The sequence below is a fragment of the Oncorhynchus clarkii genome, chromosome 18 (genome assembly GCF_045791955.1).
Source record: "Oncorhynchus clarkii lewisi isolate Uvic-CL-2024 chromosome 18, UVic_Ocla_1.0, whole genome shotgun sequence".
Classification (NCBI taxonomy): domain Eukaryota; kingdom Metazoa; phylum Chordata; class Actinopteri; order Salmoniformes; family Salmonidae; genus Oncorhynchus; species Oncorhynchus clarkii.
In genome coordinates, this window is record NC_092164.1 from 61,316,288 (window position 1) to 61,337,183 (window position 20,896).

The following is a 20,896-nucleotide window of genomic DNA, read 5'->3' on the forward strand; positions in this document are numbered from 1 at the left end:
AAGAGCCGTTGGAGGCCACGGAATTAGTGTTGTATGGCGTTGAAGCTCGTCTGGAGGTTAGTTAACACAGTGTCCAAAGAAGGGCCACATGTATACAGAATGGTGTCGTCTGTGTAGAGGTGGATCAAAGAATCACCAGCAGCAAGAGCGACATCATTGATATATACAGAGAAAAGAGTCGGCCCAAGAATTCAACCATGTGGTACCCCCATAGAGACTGCCAGAGGTCCGGACAACAGGACCTCTGATTTGACACACTGAACTCTATCTGAGAAGTAGTTAGTGAACCAGGCAAGGCAGTCATTTGAGAAACCAAGGCTTTTGAGTCTGCCGATAAGAATAAGTTAATTGACAGTCGAAATCCTTGGCCAGGTCGATGAAGACGGCTGCACAGTACTGTCTTTTATCGATGGCGGTTATGATATCGTTTAGTACCTTGAGCGTGGCTGAGGTGCACCCGTGACCAACTCGGAAACCAGATTGCATAGCGGAGAATGGTCTGTGATCTGTTTGTTCACTTGGCTTTCGAAGACTTTGCTTGACTACTGTCTCTTAACTCAACTCTCCTGTGGTCCGTCTCTGCAGGGGATCATCCAGAAGATTTTGGATATCCACAAGGTGAAATGCGTGGCGTGCTTTGGCCTGCGTCTCAGCCACTCCCAGTCCGGCCAGGTCCACTGGCTCCACCCTGATATGGGTGTGTCCCATGTGAGGGAGAAATATGAGCAGAACCGTTCCCTGGAGGAGTGGAGGTAAGCAGACTGTGTGTGTGTGTGTGTGTGTGTGTGTGTGTGTGTGTGTGAACCAATGGCCCTTAGACAATGACAACACGTCTGTCTGCCCTTGTTGTCATGGAGATATGCAGCAGTTGGTGCCACTGCAACACCTTTTAATGTGTGTGTGTTTCACTGCTTCAATTGAATGCCTTGGTAGGCACAAACAATATAGTTTTTCATTGTCAAGTGGAGTTATGTGGTCATTCATTCTCCCATTAAGATAAAACCAACACATTGTCTGTGTGACCTGTCTGTAAACGTCACATGAAATATGTTCTGAACACAGAATTCAACATGGCTTCAGTATAAGCCACTCAATAACCTCTACAGCTTGCATACTGTAGTACGCTGTTTTGCATTCAGAATGGCCCCATTTCGTTGAACATTATAAACATCTTAAGTTTCGATCCTGACTTGGATCATCACTCGAGGCATTTCACAGTCCAGCCTAAGCTACTGTCAAATGTTCCTCCTCGAATCTCCGCACTTCAATCCTAAGAATGGGAGTCTGAGGTAGTTTTTCTGGCTGTCTTTGAGTCTGTGGCTGCGTCCCAAACGGCACACTATTCCGAACACAGTGCACTACTTTTGACCATAGCCTATATAGGAAAAAGACTGCCATTTGGGACACAACCTGAGTGTGCGTCATCTCTCTCTACATGGCTCTGCTATGGATAGGTAACTACCCTGACTTAAATCTGTTCACAAAGGACTGGCTTTACTCACCCATTATGATTGGACCAGTGCCACTGACTAGGATACCTTGTTGTGAGTTTTCTATCGTGATATGATTTCAGGGAGAAATGGGAAGCAATAAGAGTTCAGTCTCCCTCCTTCAATCCCCCTCCCCTCTTCCCTCTCTCCTTTACTGTTCCACAATAAGCATACTGAGGAGCTGTGTGTGTGTGTGCGCGCGCACACGTGGGCAAACTCTCTTGCTGTATAGAAATGGCTCAAGAGTTTGTTGACTCTACTTAGAGTGGAAATCTTAAATTACCTCACTCCACTGGACTGCAGTGTTCAGCTCTTCTCACAACACAGAACAGCTCTTCTCACAGCCCAACACAGAACAGCACTTCTCACAACACAGAACAGCTCTTCTCACAACACAGAACAGCTCTTCTCACAACACAGAACAGCACTTCTCCCAACACAGAACAGCACTTCTCCCAACACAGAACAGCACTTCTCCCAACACAGAACAGCACTTCTCACAACACAGAACAGCACTTCTCACAACACAGAACAGCTCTTCTCACAACAGAGAACAGCTCTTCTCACAACACAGAACAGCTCTTCTCACAGCCCAACACAGAACAGCACTTCTCACAGCCCAACACAGAACAGCAATTCTCACAGCCCAACACAGAACAGCTCTTCTCCCAACACAGAACAGTTATTCTCACAGCCCAACACAGAACAGCTCTTCTCACAACACAGAACAGCTCTTCTCACAACACAAAACAGCTCTTCTCACAGCCCAACACAGAACAGCACTTCTCACAGCCCAACACAGAACAGCAATTCTCACAGCCCAACACAGAACAGCTCTTCTCCCAACACAGAACAGTTATTCTCACAGCCCAACACAGAACAGCTCTTCTCACAACACAGAACAGCTCTTCTCACAACACAAAACAGCTCTTCTCACAACACATAACAGCTCTTCTCACAGCACAGAACAGCTCTTCTCACAGCCCAACACAGAACAGCTCTTCTCACAACACAGAACAGCTCTTCTCACAACACAGAACAGCTCTTCTCACAACACAGAACAGCTCTTCTCCCAACACAGAACAGCATTTCTCCCAACACAGAACAGCACTTCTCACAACACAGAACAGCACTTCTCACAACACAGAACAGCACTTCTCACAACACAGAACAGCTCTTCTCACAACACAGAACAGCTCTTCTCACAGCCCAACACAGAACAGCTCTTCTCACAGCCCAACACAGAACAGCTCTTCTCACAGCCCAACACAGAACAGCTCTTCTCACAGCCCAGCACAGAACAGCACTTCTCACAGCCCAGCACAGAACAGCACTTCTCACAACACAGAACAGCACTTCTCACAACACAGAACAGCACTTCTCACAACACAGAACAGCACTTCTCACAACACAGAACAGCACTTCTCCCAACACAGAACAGCTCTTCTCCCAACACAGAACAGCTCTTCTCCCAACACAGAACAGCTCTTCTCCCAACACAGAACAGTTCTTCTCACAGCCCAACACAGAACAGCACTTCTCCCAACACAGAACAGCTCTTCTCCCAACACATAACAGCTCTTCTCACAACACAGAACAGCACTTCTCACAGCACAGAACAGCTCTTCTCACAGCCCAACACAGAACAGCTCTTCTCACAACACAGAACAGCTCTTCGCACAGCCCAACACAGAACAGCTCTTCTCACAGCACAGAACAGCTCTTCTCCCACACAGAACAGCTCTTCTCACAGCACAGAACAGCTCTTCTCATAGCACAGAACAGCTCTTCTCATAGCACAGAACAGCTCTTCTCATAGCACAGAACAGCTCTTCTCACAGCACAAAACAACTCTTCTCACAGCACAGAACAACTCTTCTCACAACACAGAACAGCTCTTCTCACAGGCCAACACAGAACAGCTCTTCTCACAGCCCAGCACAGAACAGCACTTCTCACAACACAGAACAGCACTTCTCACAACACAGAACAGCACTTCTCACAACACAGAACAGCACTTCGCACAGCCCAACACAGAACAGCTCTTCTCACAACACAGAACAACTCTTCTCACAGCACAGAACAGCTCATCTCACAACACTGAACAGCTCTTCTCACAACACAGAACAGCTCTTCTCACAGCCCAACACAGAACAGCTCTTCTCACAGCCCAGCACAGAACAGCTCTTCTCACAACACAGAACAGCTCTTCTCACAGCCCAGCACAGAACAGCGCACACCTGTTCAATGGGGGACATAAACCCTTTATTTATTCTTTATTACGTGTGTGTGTGCTTGTCGTGCATCTGGGTTTTATGTCCATGTGTGTGAGATTTGCGGAACCTCAAACAGTGTTAACTGGTTATAGTCTAGTTAGACAGACAGAGCGTTCCCCCTAATTACACTGCATGATGCCCCCAGGGTTGGTTTAGTCATCTGAATGTTCCTGTCCTAGGAGTGAGGGATGTTGAAACACTGTCTTTCTGTGATCATCAGTGACACACACCTTTCTCAAAAGGAAAAAATCTAACCCTGAGGGCCCTGTGTGTGTGTGTGTGTTCGTGTGTTCGTTCCAGGGGGCCTTTAGCTCACCCAGGAAGCTGGCATGTCAGGAGGATGATGTCATTCTCATATTAGCCTGTGGTTAACCCAATGCAGATGTCTTTCTTTTCCGTCCACCACCTGTATGAATGACAGGCCTATTGTGGACTTGTCTAAAGGTGTTGTAAGTCATGGGGTTGGTTTGGACTTTGATGTCAGTGTTTTGGTGGTGGTGGAGCTCGGTGCTGAACAGTAGTAGTGTGTGTGTGTGTGTGTGTGTGTGTGTGTGTGTGTGTGTGTGTGTGTGTACGTGTGTGTGTGTGTACGTGTGTGTGTGTGTGTGTGTGTGTGTGCGATCAGTATTACAGTGTGATAGTAAGAACCTGTGGTCCAATCAGACAATCCCGATTTGGAGGAATGTACAATGCAGTGTCTATCTACCTATCTACCGAACTGGTACTGCAGAACTTACAGATTTCATCCCATTATCACTAGTTTCGGGTTTCCAAAGGTGGTCATTACTCTATTTGCAACATGTACACCAAGTCTTGAAGAACAACCAAGTTAAATCATTCGGTGAACTAAGTTCAGACTTTCATTTACCAAAGTCAGATTTCTTCCGCTATTTACAGCTGAGACTTTTTACTGAAACACCCCAACTGTGTAAAAATGAAGGGTGAGCCCCCTCCCATAGAAAAATATCTAATGTATATCCAGAAAAGGACAACTAGTCGTAAAACAATAACAAAACTATACCAATCTATTGCTGTCATGACACAGAGCAAAACTCTGCAAACTACGTGCAGGTGGGAGTCTGAATTTGTGGAGAAATGACTGTTAAACACTCAAATACATGTAAAGATTATCAATGAAAATCACCCGGACGTACTTTCTAACTCCAGACAACATGGTGACGATAAGACCAGGAACAACCAGTGAATGCTGGAGAAAATGTGTGGAATTATTAGCAAATGACCTAGATATTTTCTGGTCTTGTCCTAGATTAATGAAATTCTGGGATGATGTTTTTGCATTTTTAAACAATATATTTAAATGGTCCCTGGCAAAGAACCCAGAGAATGCTATACTTGGAGTAATTCCTGAGCGGTTTCTAAATGCCTACCTGTTAAATATACTTTTGTCTGCAGCAAAGAAATGAATTACAGCAAATCAAATCAAATTTTATTTGTCACATACACATGGTTAGCAGATGTTAATGCGAGTGTAGCGAAATGCTTGTGCTTCTAGTTCCGACAATGCAGTAATAACCAACAAGTAATTTAACTAACAATTCCAAAACTACTGTCTTATACACAGTGTAAGGGGATAAAGAATATGTACATAAGGATATATGAATGAGTGATGGTACAGAGCAGCATAGGCAGGATACAGTAGATGGTATCGAGTACAGTATATACATGAGGTGAGTATGTAAACAAAGTGGCATAGTTAAAGTGGCTAGTGATACATGTATTACATAAGGATGCAGTCGATGATATAGAGTACAGTATATACGTATACATATGAGATGAATAATGTAGGGTAAGTAACATTATATAAGGTAGCATTGTTTAAAGTGGCTAGTGATATATTTACATCATTTCCCATCAATTCCCATTATTAAAGTGGCTGGAGTTGAGTCAGTGTCAGTGTGTTGGCAGCAGCCACTCAATGTTAGTGGTGGCTGTTTAACAGTCTGATGGCCTTGAGATAGAAGCTGTTTTTCAGTCTCTCGGTCCCAGCTTTGATGCACCTGTACTGACCTCGCCTTCTGGATGATAGCGGGGTGAACAGGCAGTGGCTCGGGTGGTTGATGTCCTTGATGATCTTTATGGCCTTCCTGTAACATCGGGTGGTGTAGGTGTCCTGGAGGGCAGGTAGTTTGCCGCCGGTGATGCGTTGTGCAGACCTCACTACCCTCTGGAGAGCCTTACGGTTGTGGGCGGAGCAGTTGCCGTACCAGGCGGTGATACAGCCCGCCAGGATGCTCTCGATTGTGCATCTGTAGAAGTTTGTGAGTGCTTTTGGTGACAAGCCAAATTTCTTCAGCCTCCTGAGGTTGAAGAGGCGCTGCTGCGCCTTCTTCACGATGCTGTCTGTGTGAGTGGACCAATTCAGTTTGTCTGTGATGTGTACGCTTTCCACCTTCTCCACTGCGGTCCCGTCGATGTGGATAGGGGGCTGCTCCCTCTGCTGTTTCCTGAAGGCCACCATCAGCTCCTTCATTTTGTTGACATGGAGGGAAAGGTTATTTTCCTGGCACCACTCCACCAGGGCCCTCACCTCCTACCTGAAGGCTGTTTTGTCGTTGTTGGTAATCAGACCTACTTCTGTTGTGTTGTCTGCAACAAGTTGATCTGCAAGTTGATGAAGGCGTGCATGACCATGCAGTCATGGGTGAACAGGAAGTACAGGAGGGGGCTGAGCATGAACCCTTATGGGTTCCCTATGTTGAGGATCAGCGAAGTGGAGGTGTTGTTTCCTACCTTCACCACCTGGGGGCGTCCCGTCAGGAAGTGTAATTAGTGTTGGTGAAGTAAATATGATGAATATTATTAAGGTTCTGGTCTTCTGAGACAGAAATGGTTATATAACAAGTCATAAGTCAAATTAATGTTCTCCTAGTACGAACAGAGCGAACAGGTTGGGATCAGAGCGACCATTAGTTCTGTCAGGGAGTGGATGTCTAATCTCGTAGAACAAGGTAAAGAGGTGTCTAGCAGCCAATTAAAGAATATAAACGATTCTCTCAGTTCGCCACTGCCAGGTGATTGGCAGGTGGTGGTGGTGGAGGTGGCATCGGGGAAGGGGGGAATCATCAGAGCGAGAAGGAGAAGAGTTATGGTGTGGCACTGTGGCAGGCAGGTCTGGGATCAGTTGGAACACGGATGATAGCATATTGTTGTGAGAGAAAGAAAGACAGAGAGAAGGGAGACTAGAGGGAGAGGGTATGTTCAGAGACGCATGGTTTGACTGTAATAGTGAGTGAGAGAGATGCCAATAAAGCCCTTTGAATTTAATTGAAATTGAGAGAGAGAGAGAGGCGCAGAGACACATGGTTGTCATTAGTATGCCTGCTCTGCCTGTCTGTGGAGACAACCAGGGGAGACAACTAGGGTATTTATTTATTTATTTATTTCTTCTCATTCTGTTGCTTTTCGTCTCGTTATGCTGTCTGCCTTTGATTAGCTGAACTGTAGGCTTTCATCTCTTAGTGACGTTTTAGATCACACACTGTGCACCTCTGACTATTCCTTTTTCAGATCAAATAACCTCACCCTTCCCCTCGTGTGTGTGTCACTGAGTAACTAGGAAGTGTTTGCATTAGAGCTGTTATAGCTTGAACTATATACTGTATGCTAGCTCCTGAAATGGGCGGCAGGTAGCCTAGTGTTTAGAGTGTTGGACTAGTAACCGAAAGGTTGCAAGATTGAATCCCCGAGCTGACAAGGTAAAAATCTGTCATTCTGCCTCTGAACAAGGCAGTTAATCCACTGTTCCTAGGCCGTCATTGAAAATAAGAATTTGTTCTTAACTGACTTGCCTAGTTAAATAAAGGTAAAATAAAAAATAAATAAAAACAGGTGTGGCTCTGAAATAGCCGAATCCACGAATATGAAAGGGTGTCCACATACCTTTGTATATGTTGTGTAACTGTATAAAGCCTTTCACACCAACCAACATGCACACTGCAACATAAACCAACCAGGCTGTAGTGATGTCTACACTCAAGGTAAATAAAAAAAATAAAAAGTTAAACATTATTGGGGTACAATATACATATTATCTTTGCTTCTGTGGACTGTACTGTGTGATAGCTTTGTGACTTATTGTGTAAAAACACAAAAAAGCTCCGTTGGAGATGATCCTATCAACGGGACCTGAGCAACTGTAATATCTTATGTTTCTCGGAAACTTGGCTGAACAAGGACATGGATAATATACAAGCAGCTTCTTCTTCTCTGCACCAGCAGGACAGAACGACAGCGTTGGGTCAGGAGGGGTGGTGTGTCTCCCTTTGTTAACAACAGCTGCTGCGTGATCTGTAATATTAAGGAAGTGTCGAGGTTCTGCTCTCCGGAGTTAGAATACGTCATGATAAGTTGTAGACTGCACTATTCATAGCTGTCTATTTACCACCACAAACCGATGCTGACACTAAGACCGCACTCAACGAGTATTCACAAAGTATTCACACCCCTTGACCTTTTCCACAAAATTGAGATTTTGTCACTGGCCGTCACACCCCATAATGTCAAAGTGGAATTATGTTTTAAGAGAATTTTACAAAAAAAATGAAAAGCTGAAATGTCTTGAGTCAATAAGTATTCAAGCCCTTTGTTATGACAAGCTAAATACGTTCAGGAGTAAGTAACAATCTTAACAAGTGACATAATACCTTGCATGGACTCACTCTGTGTACAATAGTAGTGTTTAACATTTTTTTAATTACTACCTCATCTCTGTACCCCACACATACAATTATCTGTAAGGTCCCTCAGCCGAGCAGTGAATTGATTCAACCACAAAGACCAGGGAGGTTTTCCAATGCCTCGCAAAGAAGGGCACATTGGTATACGGTGTAAAAAATAAAGCAACCAGATATTGAATATCCCTTTGATCATGATGCAGTTAATTACACATTGGATGTGTAATTAAGGATCAAGGATTTCACCATGAGGCCAATGGCAAAAATCCAACCCAACACATCACTGAGTACCACTCTTAATATTTTCAAGTGTTTTAGGATAAAAATAAACTGAATAAAGCTAGACAGAGGAAAATCCTGCTTTCCAAAAGACACTGGGAGACTAATTCACCTTTCAGCAGGATATTAACCTAAAACGCAAGGCCAAATATACACTGGAGTTGCTTACCAAGGCGACATTGAATGTTCCTGAGTGGCCTAGTTAATTTTATCTGAAATCGCTTGAAAATCTATGGCAAGATTTGAAAATGTCTGTCTAGCAATTATCAACAACCAACTTGACAGCGCTTGAAGAATTGTTATAATAATGTGCAAGTATTGTACAAACCAGGTATGCAAAGCTCTTACAGACATACCTAGAAAGACTCACAGTAATTGTTGCCAAAGGTGATTCTAACATGTATTCACTCAGGGGTGTAAATACTTATGTAAATTAGATTTCTCTATTTCATTTTCAAAACATTTGCTAAAATATCTAGAAACATGTTTTAATTTTGTCATTGTGTGTAGATGATGTGTGTAGATTATATTTAAAAATATATATATAAAAAAACTGTAAGAGTTTTTTGGGGAATAAATCAATGGGTATGCCTACTTTCTGAAGGCACTGTATCCCAACCAGAAGCAATAGATTACAGGTAACATCCAATCTGAGCAAAAGGCTAGAGCTGCCGCTTTCAAGGAGCGGGACACTAACCCGGACGCTTATAAGAAATCCCTCTACACTCTCTGACAAACCATCGAATAGGCAAAGTGACAATACAGGACCAAGATCAAATCCTACTACACCAGCTCTGATGCTCGTCGGAAGTGGCAGGGTTTGCAAACTATCATGGATGACAAATGGAAACCCAACCACAAGCTGCCCAATGACGCACACAATCATGCCAAACGAGTGAAATGCAGTCTACAGTCGTGGCCAAAAGTTTTGAGAATGACACAAGTATTAATTTTCACAAAGTCTGCTGCCTCAGTGTCTTTAGATATTTTTGTCAGATGTTACTATGGAATACTGAAGTATAATTACAAGCATTTAATAAGTGTCAAAGGCTTTTATTGACAATTACATGAAGTTGATGCAAAGAGTCGATATTTGCAGTGTGGACCCTTCTTTTTTAAGACCTCTGCATTCCGCCCTGGCATGCTGTCAATTAACTTCTGGGCCACTGATGGCAGCCCATTCTTGCATAATCAATGTTTGGAGTTTGTCAGAATTTTTGGGTTTTTGTCCACCTGCCTCTTGAGGATTGATCACTAGTTCTCAATGGGATTAAGGTCTGGGGAGTTTCCTGGCCATGGACCCAAAATACTGATGTTTTTTTTCCCCGGGCCACTTAGTTATCACTTTTGCCTTATGGCAAGGTGCTCCATCGTGCTAGAAAAAGTCATTGTTCGTCACCAAACTGTTCCTGGATGGTTGGGAGAAGTTGTTCTCGGAGGATGTGTTGGTATCATTCTTTATTCATGGCTGTGTTCTTAGGCAAAATTGTGAGTGAGCCCACTCCCTCGTCTGAGAAGCAACCCCACACATGGATAGTCTCAGGATGCTTTACTGTTGGCATGACACAGGACTGGGCTCACCTTGTCTTCTCCGGACAAGGTTTTTTCCGGACCCCCCAAACAATCAAAGGGGATTCATCAGAGAAAATGACTTTACCCCAGTCCTCAGTAGTCCAATCCCTGTACCTTTTGCAGAATATCAGTCTGTAGCTGATGTTTTTCCTTGAAAGAAGTGGCTTCTTTGCTGCCTTTATTCACACCAGGCCATCCTCCAAAAGTCTTCACCTCACTGTGCGTGCAGATGCACTCACACCTGCCTGCTGCCATTCCTGAGCAAGCTCCTGTACTGGTGGTGCCCCAATCCCGCAGCTGAATGAACTTTAGGAGATGGTCTTGGCGCTTGCTGGACTTTCTTGGGTGCCCTGAAGCATTCTTCACAACAATTGAACTGCTCTCCTTGAAGTTCTTGATGATCCAATAAATGGTTGATTTAGGTGCAATCTTACTGGCAGCAATATCCTTGCCTGTGAAGCCCTTTTTGCACAAAGCAATGATGACGGCACGTGTTTCCTTGAAGGTAACCATGGTTGACAGAGGAAGAACAATGATTCCAAGCACCACCCTCCTTTTGAAGCTTCCAGTCTGTTATTCGAAACTCAATCAGCATGACAGAGTGATCTCCAGCGATCTCCTGTGTTAACGACAGAATCACTGACATGATGTCAGCTGGTCCTTTTGTGGCAGGGCTGAAATGCAGTGTATTATTTTTTTTAGGATTCAGGTCATTTGCATGGCAAAGAGGGACTTTGCAACTAATTGCAATTCATCTCATCACTCTCCATAACATTCTGGAGTATATGCAAATTTCCATCATACAAACTGAGGCAGCAGACTTTGTGAAAATTAATATTTGTGTAATTCTCAAAACTTTTGGCCACGACTGTATTGTATACTCACTTTAATGCAAGCAACAAGCAACACTCGCTGCTACCGAGTGGCTATAGTGGATAACGACCTTGCCCCGAAGCTAGCATCAGTTAGCCTCGAGCCAGGCGCATCTCTTGGCTAGCAAACAAAATTACTCCAGCTACAATACCTATTTTGCCAATTGGCCTGGACCCTTTGTCGACACGGAGCCCCGAAAATCCATCACGACTGGTCTGCCGACGTAATTCTGTCCGTTGTGCCCTCAACCGGCCTTTGCCGGACGTCGGTGAAGACGATACTGCTAGCACCGGCCTGCTATCTTTATGAACGACGTGTCTCCTGCTTGTTAGCGTAGTAACAACTACCTAGCGGCTTCCCTGTTTCTTCTATTGCTGTTCACTGGACCCTATGATCACCTGGCTACATAGCTGATGCCTGCTAGAATGTTCATTAATCACAGTACTCCTTTTAGTTTATTTAGTTTATCTGTCGGCCCCAGCCTCGAACTCAGGCCCTGTGTGTAGTTAACTGACCCTCTCCGCCCATTCTTCGCCATTTTACCTGTTGTTGTTGTCTTAGCTGATTAGCTGTTGTAGTCTAACTCATTGTTGTCTTAGCTAGCTCTGCGGTGACCTCACCTAGCATAACTAGTGCCTCCAGAGATGCAACCTCTCTCATCGTCACTCAATGCCTAGGTTTACCTCCACTGTACCCGCACCCTACCATACCCCTGTTTTGTACATTATGACCTGAATCTGGTCTACCACGCCCAGAAACCTGCTCCTTTTATTCTGTCTCCAACGCACTAGACGACCAGTTCTGATAGCCTTTAGCCGTACCCTCATCCTACTCTTCCTCTGTTCCTCGGGTGATATAGAGGTTAACCCAGGCCCTGTGTATCCCCAGGCGCTCTCATTTGTTGACTTCTGTAACCGTAAAAGCCTTGGTTTCATGCATGTTAACATCAGATGCCTCCTCCCTAAGTTTGTTTTACTCACTGCTTTAGCACACTCCGCCAACCCTGATGTCTTTGCCGCGTCTGAATCCTGGTTTAGGAAGGCCACCAAAAATTCTGAGATTTCCATCCCCAACTACAACATTTTCCGTCAAGATAGAACTGTCAAAGGGGGAGGAGTTGCAGTCTACTGCAGAGAGAGCCTGCAAAGTTCTGTCATACTTTCCAGGTCTATGCCCAAACAGTTCGAGCTTCAAATGTAAAAAATTAATCTCTCCAGAAATAAGTCTCTCACTGTTGCCGTCTGTTATAGACCCCGCTCAGCTAGCAGCTGTGCCCTTGACACCATATGTGAATTGACTGCCCCCCATCTATCTTCCGAGTTCGTTCTGCTAGGTGACCTAAACTGGGATATGCTTAACACCCCGGCCTTCCTACACTCTAAGCTAGATGCCCTCAATCTCACACAAATTATCAAGGAGTCCACCAGGTACTATCCTAAATCCGTAAACATGGGCACCCTCATAGATATCATCATGACCAACTTGCCCTCCAAATACACCTTTGCTGTTTTCAATCAGGATCTCAGCAATCACTGCCTCATTGCCTGCATCCGTTATGGGTCCGCGGTCAAACGACCACCCCTCATCACTGTAAAAACGCTCCCTAAAACACTTATGCGAGCAGGCCTTTCTAATCGACCTGGTCTGGGTATCCTGGAAGGGTATTGACCTCATCCCATCAGTAGAGGATGCCTGGTTATTCTTTAAAGTAATATCCTCACCATCTTAAATAAGCATGCCCCTTTAAAAAAATAGAACTAAGAACAGAAATAGCCCTTGGTTCACTCCAGACCTGACTGACCTCGACCAGCACAAAAACATCCTGTGCCGTACTGCACTAACATCGAATAATCCCTGCGATATGCAACTTTTCAGGGAAGTCAGGAACTAATACACTATGTCAGTTAGGAAAGCCAAGGCTAGCTTTTTCAAACAGAAATGTGCATCCTGCAGCTGTAACTCCAGAAAGTTCTGTGACACTGTAAAGTCCATGGAGAATAAGAGCACCTCCTCCCAGCTGCCCACTGCACTTATGCTAGGAAACACTGTCACCACCGATAAATCAAAATATTTGAATAAGCATTTCTCTACGTCTGGCCATGCTTTCCTCCTGGCCTCCGCAACCCCAGCCAACAGCTCAGCAACCCCCGAAGCTACTTACCCAAGCCTCCCCAGCTTCTCCTTCACCAAAATCCAGATAGCAGTTCTGAAAGAGCTGCAAAATCTATACCCATACAAATCAGCTAGACAATCTGGACCCTCTCTTTCTAAAATTATCCACTGCCATTGTTGCAACCCCTATTACTAGTCTGCTCAACCTCTCTTTTGTATCATCCGAGATTCTTAAAGATTGGAAAGCTGCCGCGGTCATCCCCCTCTTGAAATGGGGTGTCACTCTAGACCCAAACTGTTACAGACCTATATCCATCCTGCCCTGCCTTTCCAAAGTCTTCAAGAGCCAAGTTAACAAACGGATCACTGACCATTTCAAATCCCACCGTACCTTCTCCGCTGTGCAATCCGATTTCCGAGCCAGGCTCAAGGTACTAAACGATATCATAACCGCCATTGATAAAAGACAGTACTGTGCAGCCGGCTTCATCAATCTGGCCAAGGCTTTCGACTCTGTCAATCACCATATTCTTATTGGCTCAACAGCCTTGGTTTCTCAAATGACTGCCTCGTCTGGTTCACCAACTACTTCTCAGATAGAGTTAAGTGTGTCAAATCGGAGGGCCTGATGTCCGGACCTCTGGCAGTCTCTATGGGGGTACCACAGGGTTCAATTCTCGGGCCCACTCTTTTCTCTTTATATATTAATGATGTTGCTCTTCCTGCTGGCGATGTCCTTTACAAAATAGCCTCCAACACTCTACTCAGCAAACTGGATGCAGTCTATCACAGTGCCATCTGTTTTGTCACCAAAGTCCCATATACTAACCACCACTGTGACCTGTATGCTCTCGTTGCCTGGTCCTCGCTACATATTCGTCGCCAAACCCAGTGGCTCCAGGTCATCTATAAGTCTTTGCTAGGTAAAGCTCCACCTTATCTCAGCTCACAGATCACCATAGCAACACCCACCCGTAGCACACGCTCCAGCAGGTATATCTCACGGGTCATCCCCAAAGCCAACACCTCTTTTGGCCGCCTTTCCTTCCAGTTCTCTGCTGGAACGAATTGCAAAAACGCTGAAGTTGGAAACTTATATCTCCCTCATTAACTTTAAGCATCAGCTATCTGAGCAGCTCACCGATTGCTGCAGCTGTACACAGCCCATCTGTAAATAGCCCATCCAACTACCTACCTCATCCCAATATTTTTATTTACATTTTTTTGCTCTTTGCACACCAGTATTTCTACTTGCACATCATCATCTGCACATATATCACTCCAGTGTTAATTTGCTAAATTGTAATTACCTTGCTACTATTGGCCTATTTATTTCCTTACATCCTTAATCCATTTGCTCACACTTTATATATGTGTTTCTATTGTTATTGACTGTACTTTTGTTTATTCCATGTGTAACTCTGTTGTTTTTTGTCGCACTGCTTTGCTTTATCTTGGCCAGGTTGCAGTTGTAAATGAGAACTTGTTCTCAACTGGCCTACCTGGTTAAATAAAGGTGAAAAAAATGAAAACATGCATGACTGCACCAGCTGTTCTGGACAACTGTGCTATCAGTGTGAGTAAAACCTTTAAACAGGTTTAACATTCACAAGGCCGCAAGTCTAAACGAATTAACAGGACGCGTGCTTAGAGCATGCACTTACCAGCTGGCAAGTGTTTTCACTGACCTTATCAACCTCTCCCCAACACACTCTGTAATACCTACATGTTTCAAGCGGACCACCACAGTCCCTGTGCCCAAAAACGCCAAGGTAACCTGTCTGAATGACCATCTCCCCTAGGCAGACATGTGGCCATGGAATACTTTGAAAGGCTGGTCATGGCTCACATCAGCACCATCATCTCAGACACCCTAGACCCTCTCCAATTCACATACTGCCCCAACAGATCCACAGAAGATGCAATCTCTATTGCACTCCAAACTGCCCTTTCCCACTTGGACAAAAGGAACACATTTACATTTTATTAATTTAGCAGACGCTATTATACAGGAGCAATTAGTGTTAAGTGCCTTTCTCAAGGGCACAGCGGTAGATTTTTCACCTAGTCACCTCCGGGTGTGGAACCAGAGACCTTTTGATTACTGGCCCAATGCGCTAACTGCTAGGCTACCTGCCACCCTGTGAGAATACTGGTCATTGACTACAGCTCAGCATTCAACACCATAGAACCCTCCAAGCTCTTCACTATTCTAAGGACCCTTGGACGGAGTACCTTCTTCCATATGTTTGGGGAGTCTCCCACATGCCTTTTGGTGAACACCTTCAGGTTTATCTTCGGTCTCTTTGTTGCCTCTCTAATTAATACCCTCCTTGCCTGGTCCATGAGTTTTGGTGGGCAGCCCTCTCTTGGCAGGTTTGTTGGGGTGGCATTTTCTTTCAATTTTTTTATAATGGATTTAATGGTGCTCCGTAGGATGTTCAAAGTTTTTGATTTTTTTTTATAACCCGACCCTGATCTGTACTTCTCCACAACTTTGTCCCTGACCTGTTTGGAAACCTCCTTGGTCTTCATGGTGCCGCTTGCTTGGTGGTGCCCTTTGCTTGGTGGTGTTGCAGATTTTGCAGGTGTTGCAGACCTTTCAGAACAGGTGTATGTATATATACTGAGATCATGTGACACTTTATTTGAATAAAGTGGACTTTATTTGAATACTTTTGCAAGGCACTGTAAATAGTTAGTCTGGGTAGCTATTTGGTTTTTACTCATCACATGTTACTGTTTATTATCTGTGACTTTATTTCTAGTTAGATGTACATACAGCTTTTTCCTCAATTTCCTCGTACCCCTGCACATCGACTCGGTACTGGTACCTTGTATATAGTGTATTTATTATTACTTTTACTATTACATGTTTTACTTTTCTATTATTTCTTTATTTTCTTTAACTCTGCATTGTTGGGAAGGGCCTGTAAGTAAGCATTTCACTGTTAGTCCACACTTGTTGTTTACAAAGAATGCGACAAATAAATACAAATGAATATAACATTTGATTTGATAACTGTATATAGAGTTCCAGCTATGTGACTAGAAAATGGGTGTCTACTGTAGCTCTGTGATTAGAAGACTGGTGTCTACTGTAACTCTGTGACTAGAAGACTGGTGTCTACTGTAGCTCTGTGACTAGAATACTGGTGTCTACTGTAGCTCTGTGACTAGAATACTGGTGTCTACTGTAGCTCTGTGACTAGACGACTGGTGTCTACTGTAGCTCTGTGACTAGAAGACTGGTGTCTACTGTAGCTCTGTGACTAGAATACTGGTGTCTACTGTAACTCTGTGACTAGAAGACTGGTGTCTACTGTAGCTCTGTGACTAGAAGACTGGTGTCTACTGTAACTCTGTGACTAGAAGACTGGTGTCTACTGTAACTCTGTGACTAGAAGACTGGTGTCTACTGTAGCTCTGTGACTAGAAGACTGGTGTCTACTGTAACTCTGTGACTAGAATACTGGTGTCAATTGTAGCTCTGTGACTAGACGACTGGTGTCTACTGTAACTCTGTGACTAGAAGACTGGTGTCTACTGTAGCTCTGTGACTAGAAGACTGGTGTCTACTGTAGCTCTGTGACTAGAAGAGCTTAGAGTACAAAACCCCTGGTTCCTTCTGTGTTACATGCTTCTGTGTTTTGTCTAAACAGTGACATATTCTTCCTCTCTAGATATGAGCTGCGTATTCGCTACCTTCCAAAGGGATTCCTGCACCGCTTCAGTGAAGACAAACCCACACTCAACTACTTCTACCAGCAGGTGAGACAGACAAACAAAAAAAGAATGTAATCAAGTGTGATTATTCACAAATTCAGAAATTACTTTCATTTGAGCAGTAATTTAAGATTTTTTTATACAAAAAGCGTTACAAGAGTATTGATGTCTTGATTTTGTTGAAAGTAACGTTCGTGAAATCAGGTGAATTAGTAAAGCACACTTTCTTTAACCTCAATGTCAACTTTGACATCACATTGTTGTTTTTTGCTGTATAGATGATATACAGTGCCTTGCGAAAGTATTCGGCCCCCTTGAACTTTGCGACCTTTTGCCACATTTCAGGCTTCAAACATAAAGATATAAAACTGTATTTTTTTGTGAAGAATCAACAACAAGTGGAACGACATTTATTGGATATTTCAAACTTTTTTAACAAATCAAAAACTGAAAAATTGGGCGTGCAAAATTATTCAGCCCCCTTAAGTTAATACTTTGTAGCGCCACCTTTTGCTGCGATTACAGCTGTAAGTCGCTTGGGGTATGTCTCTATCAGTTTTGCACATCGAGAGACTGAATACTTTCGCAAGGCACTGTATTTGGGATGTTTTCAGTGCATTGTGAATGCTTTCAGACAATGCGATTAATCGCTATCAAAAAAAACAAGTGCACTAAAATTACAAAAAGCAAACGAGTTAGCTGATGAACTCTGGCAGCCCTAAAACCCACACACCCCAAAACATTATCCATGGGAGTTGATTAACAGAGAGACAGCCTGGTTTCTAACAGGCCATTGACCACGCTATTTCAAAGCATACTTGGCTAGGCCTATTTATTCAACAACACTGTAACCGCAGGCATATAGCACTTCTAACAGTGTGTATGTGTTTGTGCAGCCATGTGTGCAAATTGTGTGTGTGTGTCTGAGGGTTCCAAGCCTTTACTGTGTGTGTGGGAGTGTATGGGTGCAGTAAGGGGGAGGTATTAGGAAGTAACACACGGTGTGTAGCCACCCGCGGGGCTGTAGAAGCAGAGAGGTGAACTGGGTTAGTGAGCCTAGGGGGGCTCTGCCTGGTATCTGGCGCTCTGGGGAAGAGACACTCCCTCCCATCCAGACGGGGGGAGAAAAGTGGCCATTTTTACAGCAGTAAAAAACATTTGGGCTCACTTGTGAGTTTTACTCTTGTGGTTTTAAAATTCAAAAGGCACTTGCACATCTGAGCTATCTTTGTTTTAGGTGCATGGTAACAGTTGAATAACATGAGAGTAAAAAGAGGAAACTCACACACTGCTTTGCTAGTATCATTGCTTTGCTAGTATCACTGCTCTGCTAGTATCACTGCTCTTGCTGGTATCACTGCTTTGCTAGTATCACTGCTTTGCTAGTATCACTGCTCTGTTAGTATCACTGCTTTGCTAGTATCACTGCTCTTGCTGGTATCACTGCTTTGCTGGTATCACTGCTCTTGCTGGTATCACTGCTCTTGCTGTGATCACTGCTTTGCTAGTATCACTGCTCTTGCTGGTATCACTGCTTTGCTAGTATCACTGCTTTGCTAGTATCACTGCTTTGCTAGTATCCCTGCTTTGCTGGTATCACTGCTTTGCTGGTATCACTGCTCTTGCTGGTATCACTGCTTTCCTAGTATCACTGCTCTTGCTGGTATCACTGCTTTGCTAGTATCACTGCTCTTGCTGGTATCACTGCTTTGCTAGTATCCCTGCTTTGCTGGTATCACTGCTCTTGCTGGTATTACTGCTTTGTTGGTACCACTGCTTTGCTGGTATCACTGCTTTGCTAGTATCACTGCTTTGCTGGTATCACTGCTTTCCTAGTATCACTGCTCTTGCTGGTATCACTGCTTTGCTAGTATCACTGCTCTTGCTGGTATCACTGCTTTGCTAGTATCACTGCTTTGCTAGTATCCCTGCTTTGCTGGTATCACTGCTCTTGCTGGTATTACTGCTTTGTTGGTACCACTGCTTTGCTGGTATCACTGCTTTGCTAGTATCACTGCTTTGCTGGTATCACTGCTTTGCTAGTATCACTGCTTTGCTGGTGCCACTGTTTTGCTGGTTTCACTGCTTTGCTAGTGTCACTGCTGTGCTAGTATCACTGCTTTGCTGGTACCACTGCTTTGCTAGTATCACTGCTTTGCTGGTGCCACTGTTTTGCTGGTTTCACTGCTTTGCTAGTGTCACTGCTGTGCTAGTATCACTGCTTTGCTGGTACCACTGCTTTGCTAGTATCACTGCTTTGCTATTATCACTGCTTTGCTGGTATCACTGCTTTGCTAGTATCACTGCTTTTCTAGTATCACTGCTCTTGCTGGTATCACTGCTCTGCTAGTATCACTGCTTTGCTAGTATCACTGCTTTGCCTGTATCACTGCTCTTGCTGGTACCACTGCTTTGCTAGTATCACTGCTTTGCTAGTATCACTGCTTTGCTGGTATCACTGCTTTGCTGGTACCACTGCTTTGCTAGTATCACTGCTTTGCTGGTATCACTGCTTTGCTAGTATCACTGCTCTTGCTGTTTCCACTGTTTTGCTGGTATCACTAATTTGCTGGTACCACTGCTTTGCTAGTATCACTGCTTTGCTGGTACCACTGCTTTGCTAGTATCACTGCTTTGCTGGTACCACTGCTTTTTATTAAGCTTTATGATTTTGCCTCGCTGCGAGCAGTGAGCAGTGTGCTGGTTTCCTCTTTTTGCTCTCATGGTTTTGCTGAGTGCCAGCTGAGAGGAAAATGGTACTGATGGAAGGTGAACGGTCAGTGTTTGAAGGGCTAATCATGGAGCATGAGAAGAGCTTCTGTCCTGAATTCAGTCTGGTGTGGAAGAACACCTTCAGGAAGCAGGATCTGTTTCCATGATCTACAGTGGCAGAATCAATGTCTGTATTGGTGTTAGAATACAAAGAGCCAGCGCTCAACATGACAAATGGGACATTCAGAGGACATAATAGCCTCTCGCTATCATTCAGAAGCAAACACTCATCTGTCTCAGGAAATGTCTCGCTCTGTGTCAGTCTGCTAGTGTTGTGTTGCTATCACTGCAGGTGCACCCACCCAGCCTTTATCAATCAATATCACCGTTAGGTTCTTATGGGCTGTTATTACGGGTGATAAGATTTAATGTTTCTGACACTGTCTGTCTCTCTCTGGAGGGAGGGATGGATGGAGTGTTTATTGAAGAGCTGTATAGCAGTAAGGTCCCCCTCAATGCCTTTGTCCCCTGTGTTCTACCCCTCATTCTAGAAGTCAGTGTGTTCTACCCCTCATTCTAGAAGTCAGTGTGTTCTACCCCTCTGTCTAGAAGTCAGTGTGTTCTATCCTTCATTCTAGAAGTCAGTGTGTTCTATCCTTCATTCTAGAAGTCAGTGTGTTCTACCCCTCATTCTAGAAGTCAGTGTGTTCTACCCCTCTGTCTAGAAGTCAGTGTGTTCTACCCCTCTGTCTAGAAGTCAGTGTGTTCTATCCTTCATTCTAGAAGTCAGTGTGTTCTACCCCTCATTCTAGAAGTCAGTGTGTTCTACCCCTCTGTCTAGAAGTCAGTGTGTTCTACCCCTCTGTCTAGAAGTCAGTGTGTTCTACCCCTCATTCTAGAAGTCAGTGTGTTCTATCCTTCATTCTAGAAGACAGTGTGTTCTAACCCTCATTCTAGAAGACAGTGTGTTCTATCCTTCATTCTAGAAGTCAGTGTGTTCTACCCCTCAGTCTAGAAGTCAGTGTGTTCTAGCCCTCAGTCTAGAAGTCAGTGTGTTCTACCCCTCATTCTAGAAGTCAGTATGTTCTACCCCTCATTCTAGAAGTCAGTGTGTTCTATCCTTCATTCTAGTAGTCAGTGTGTTCTAACCCTCATTCTAGAA

The 20,896-nt window shown here is 44.2% G+C and overlaps 1 protein-coding gene across 23 annotated transcripts in view; it reads left to right on the forward strand.

Annotated features, from left to right (window-relative positions):
- The window catches only part of LOC139373815 (focal adhesion kinase 1-like), a 229,214-nt gene that overhangs the window by 135,257 nt on the left and 73,061 nt on the right, over positions 1–20,896 (forward strand). For all 23 annotated transcript variants that reach the window (XM_071114852.1, XM_071114851.1, XM_071114850.1 and 20 more), the window contains 2 exons: positions 586–752; positions 16,980–17,067. In XM_071114852.1, the coding sequence (XP_070970953.1) occupies positions 586–752; positions 16,980–17,067 (255 nt within the window). The remainder of the gene's footprint in view (positions 1–585; positions 753–16,979; positions 17,068–20,896) is intronic.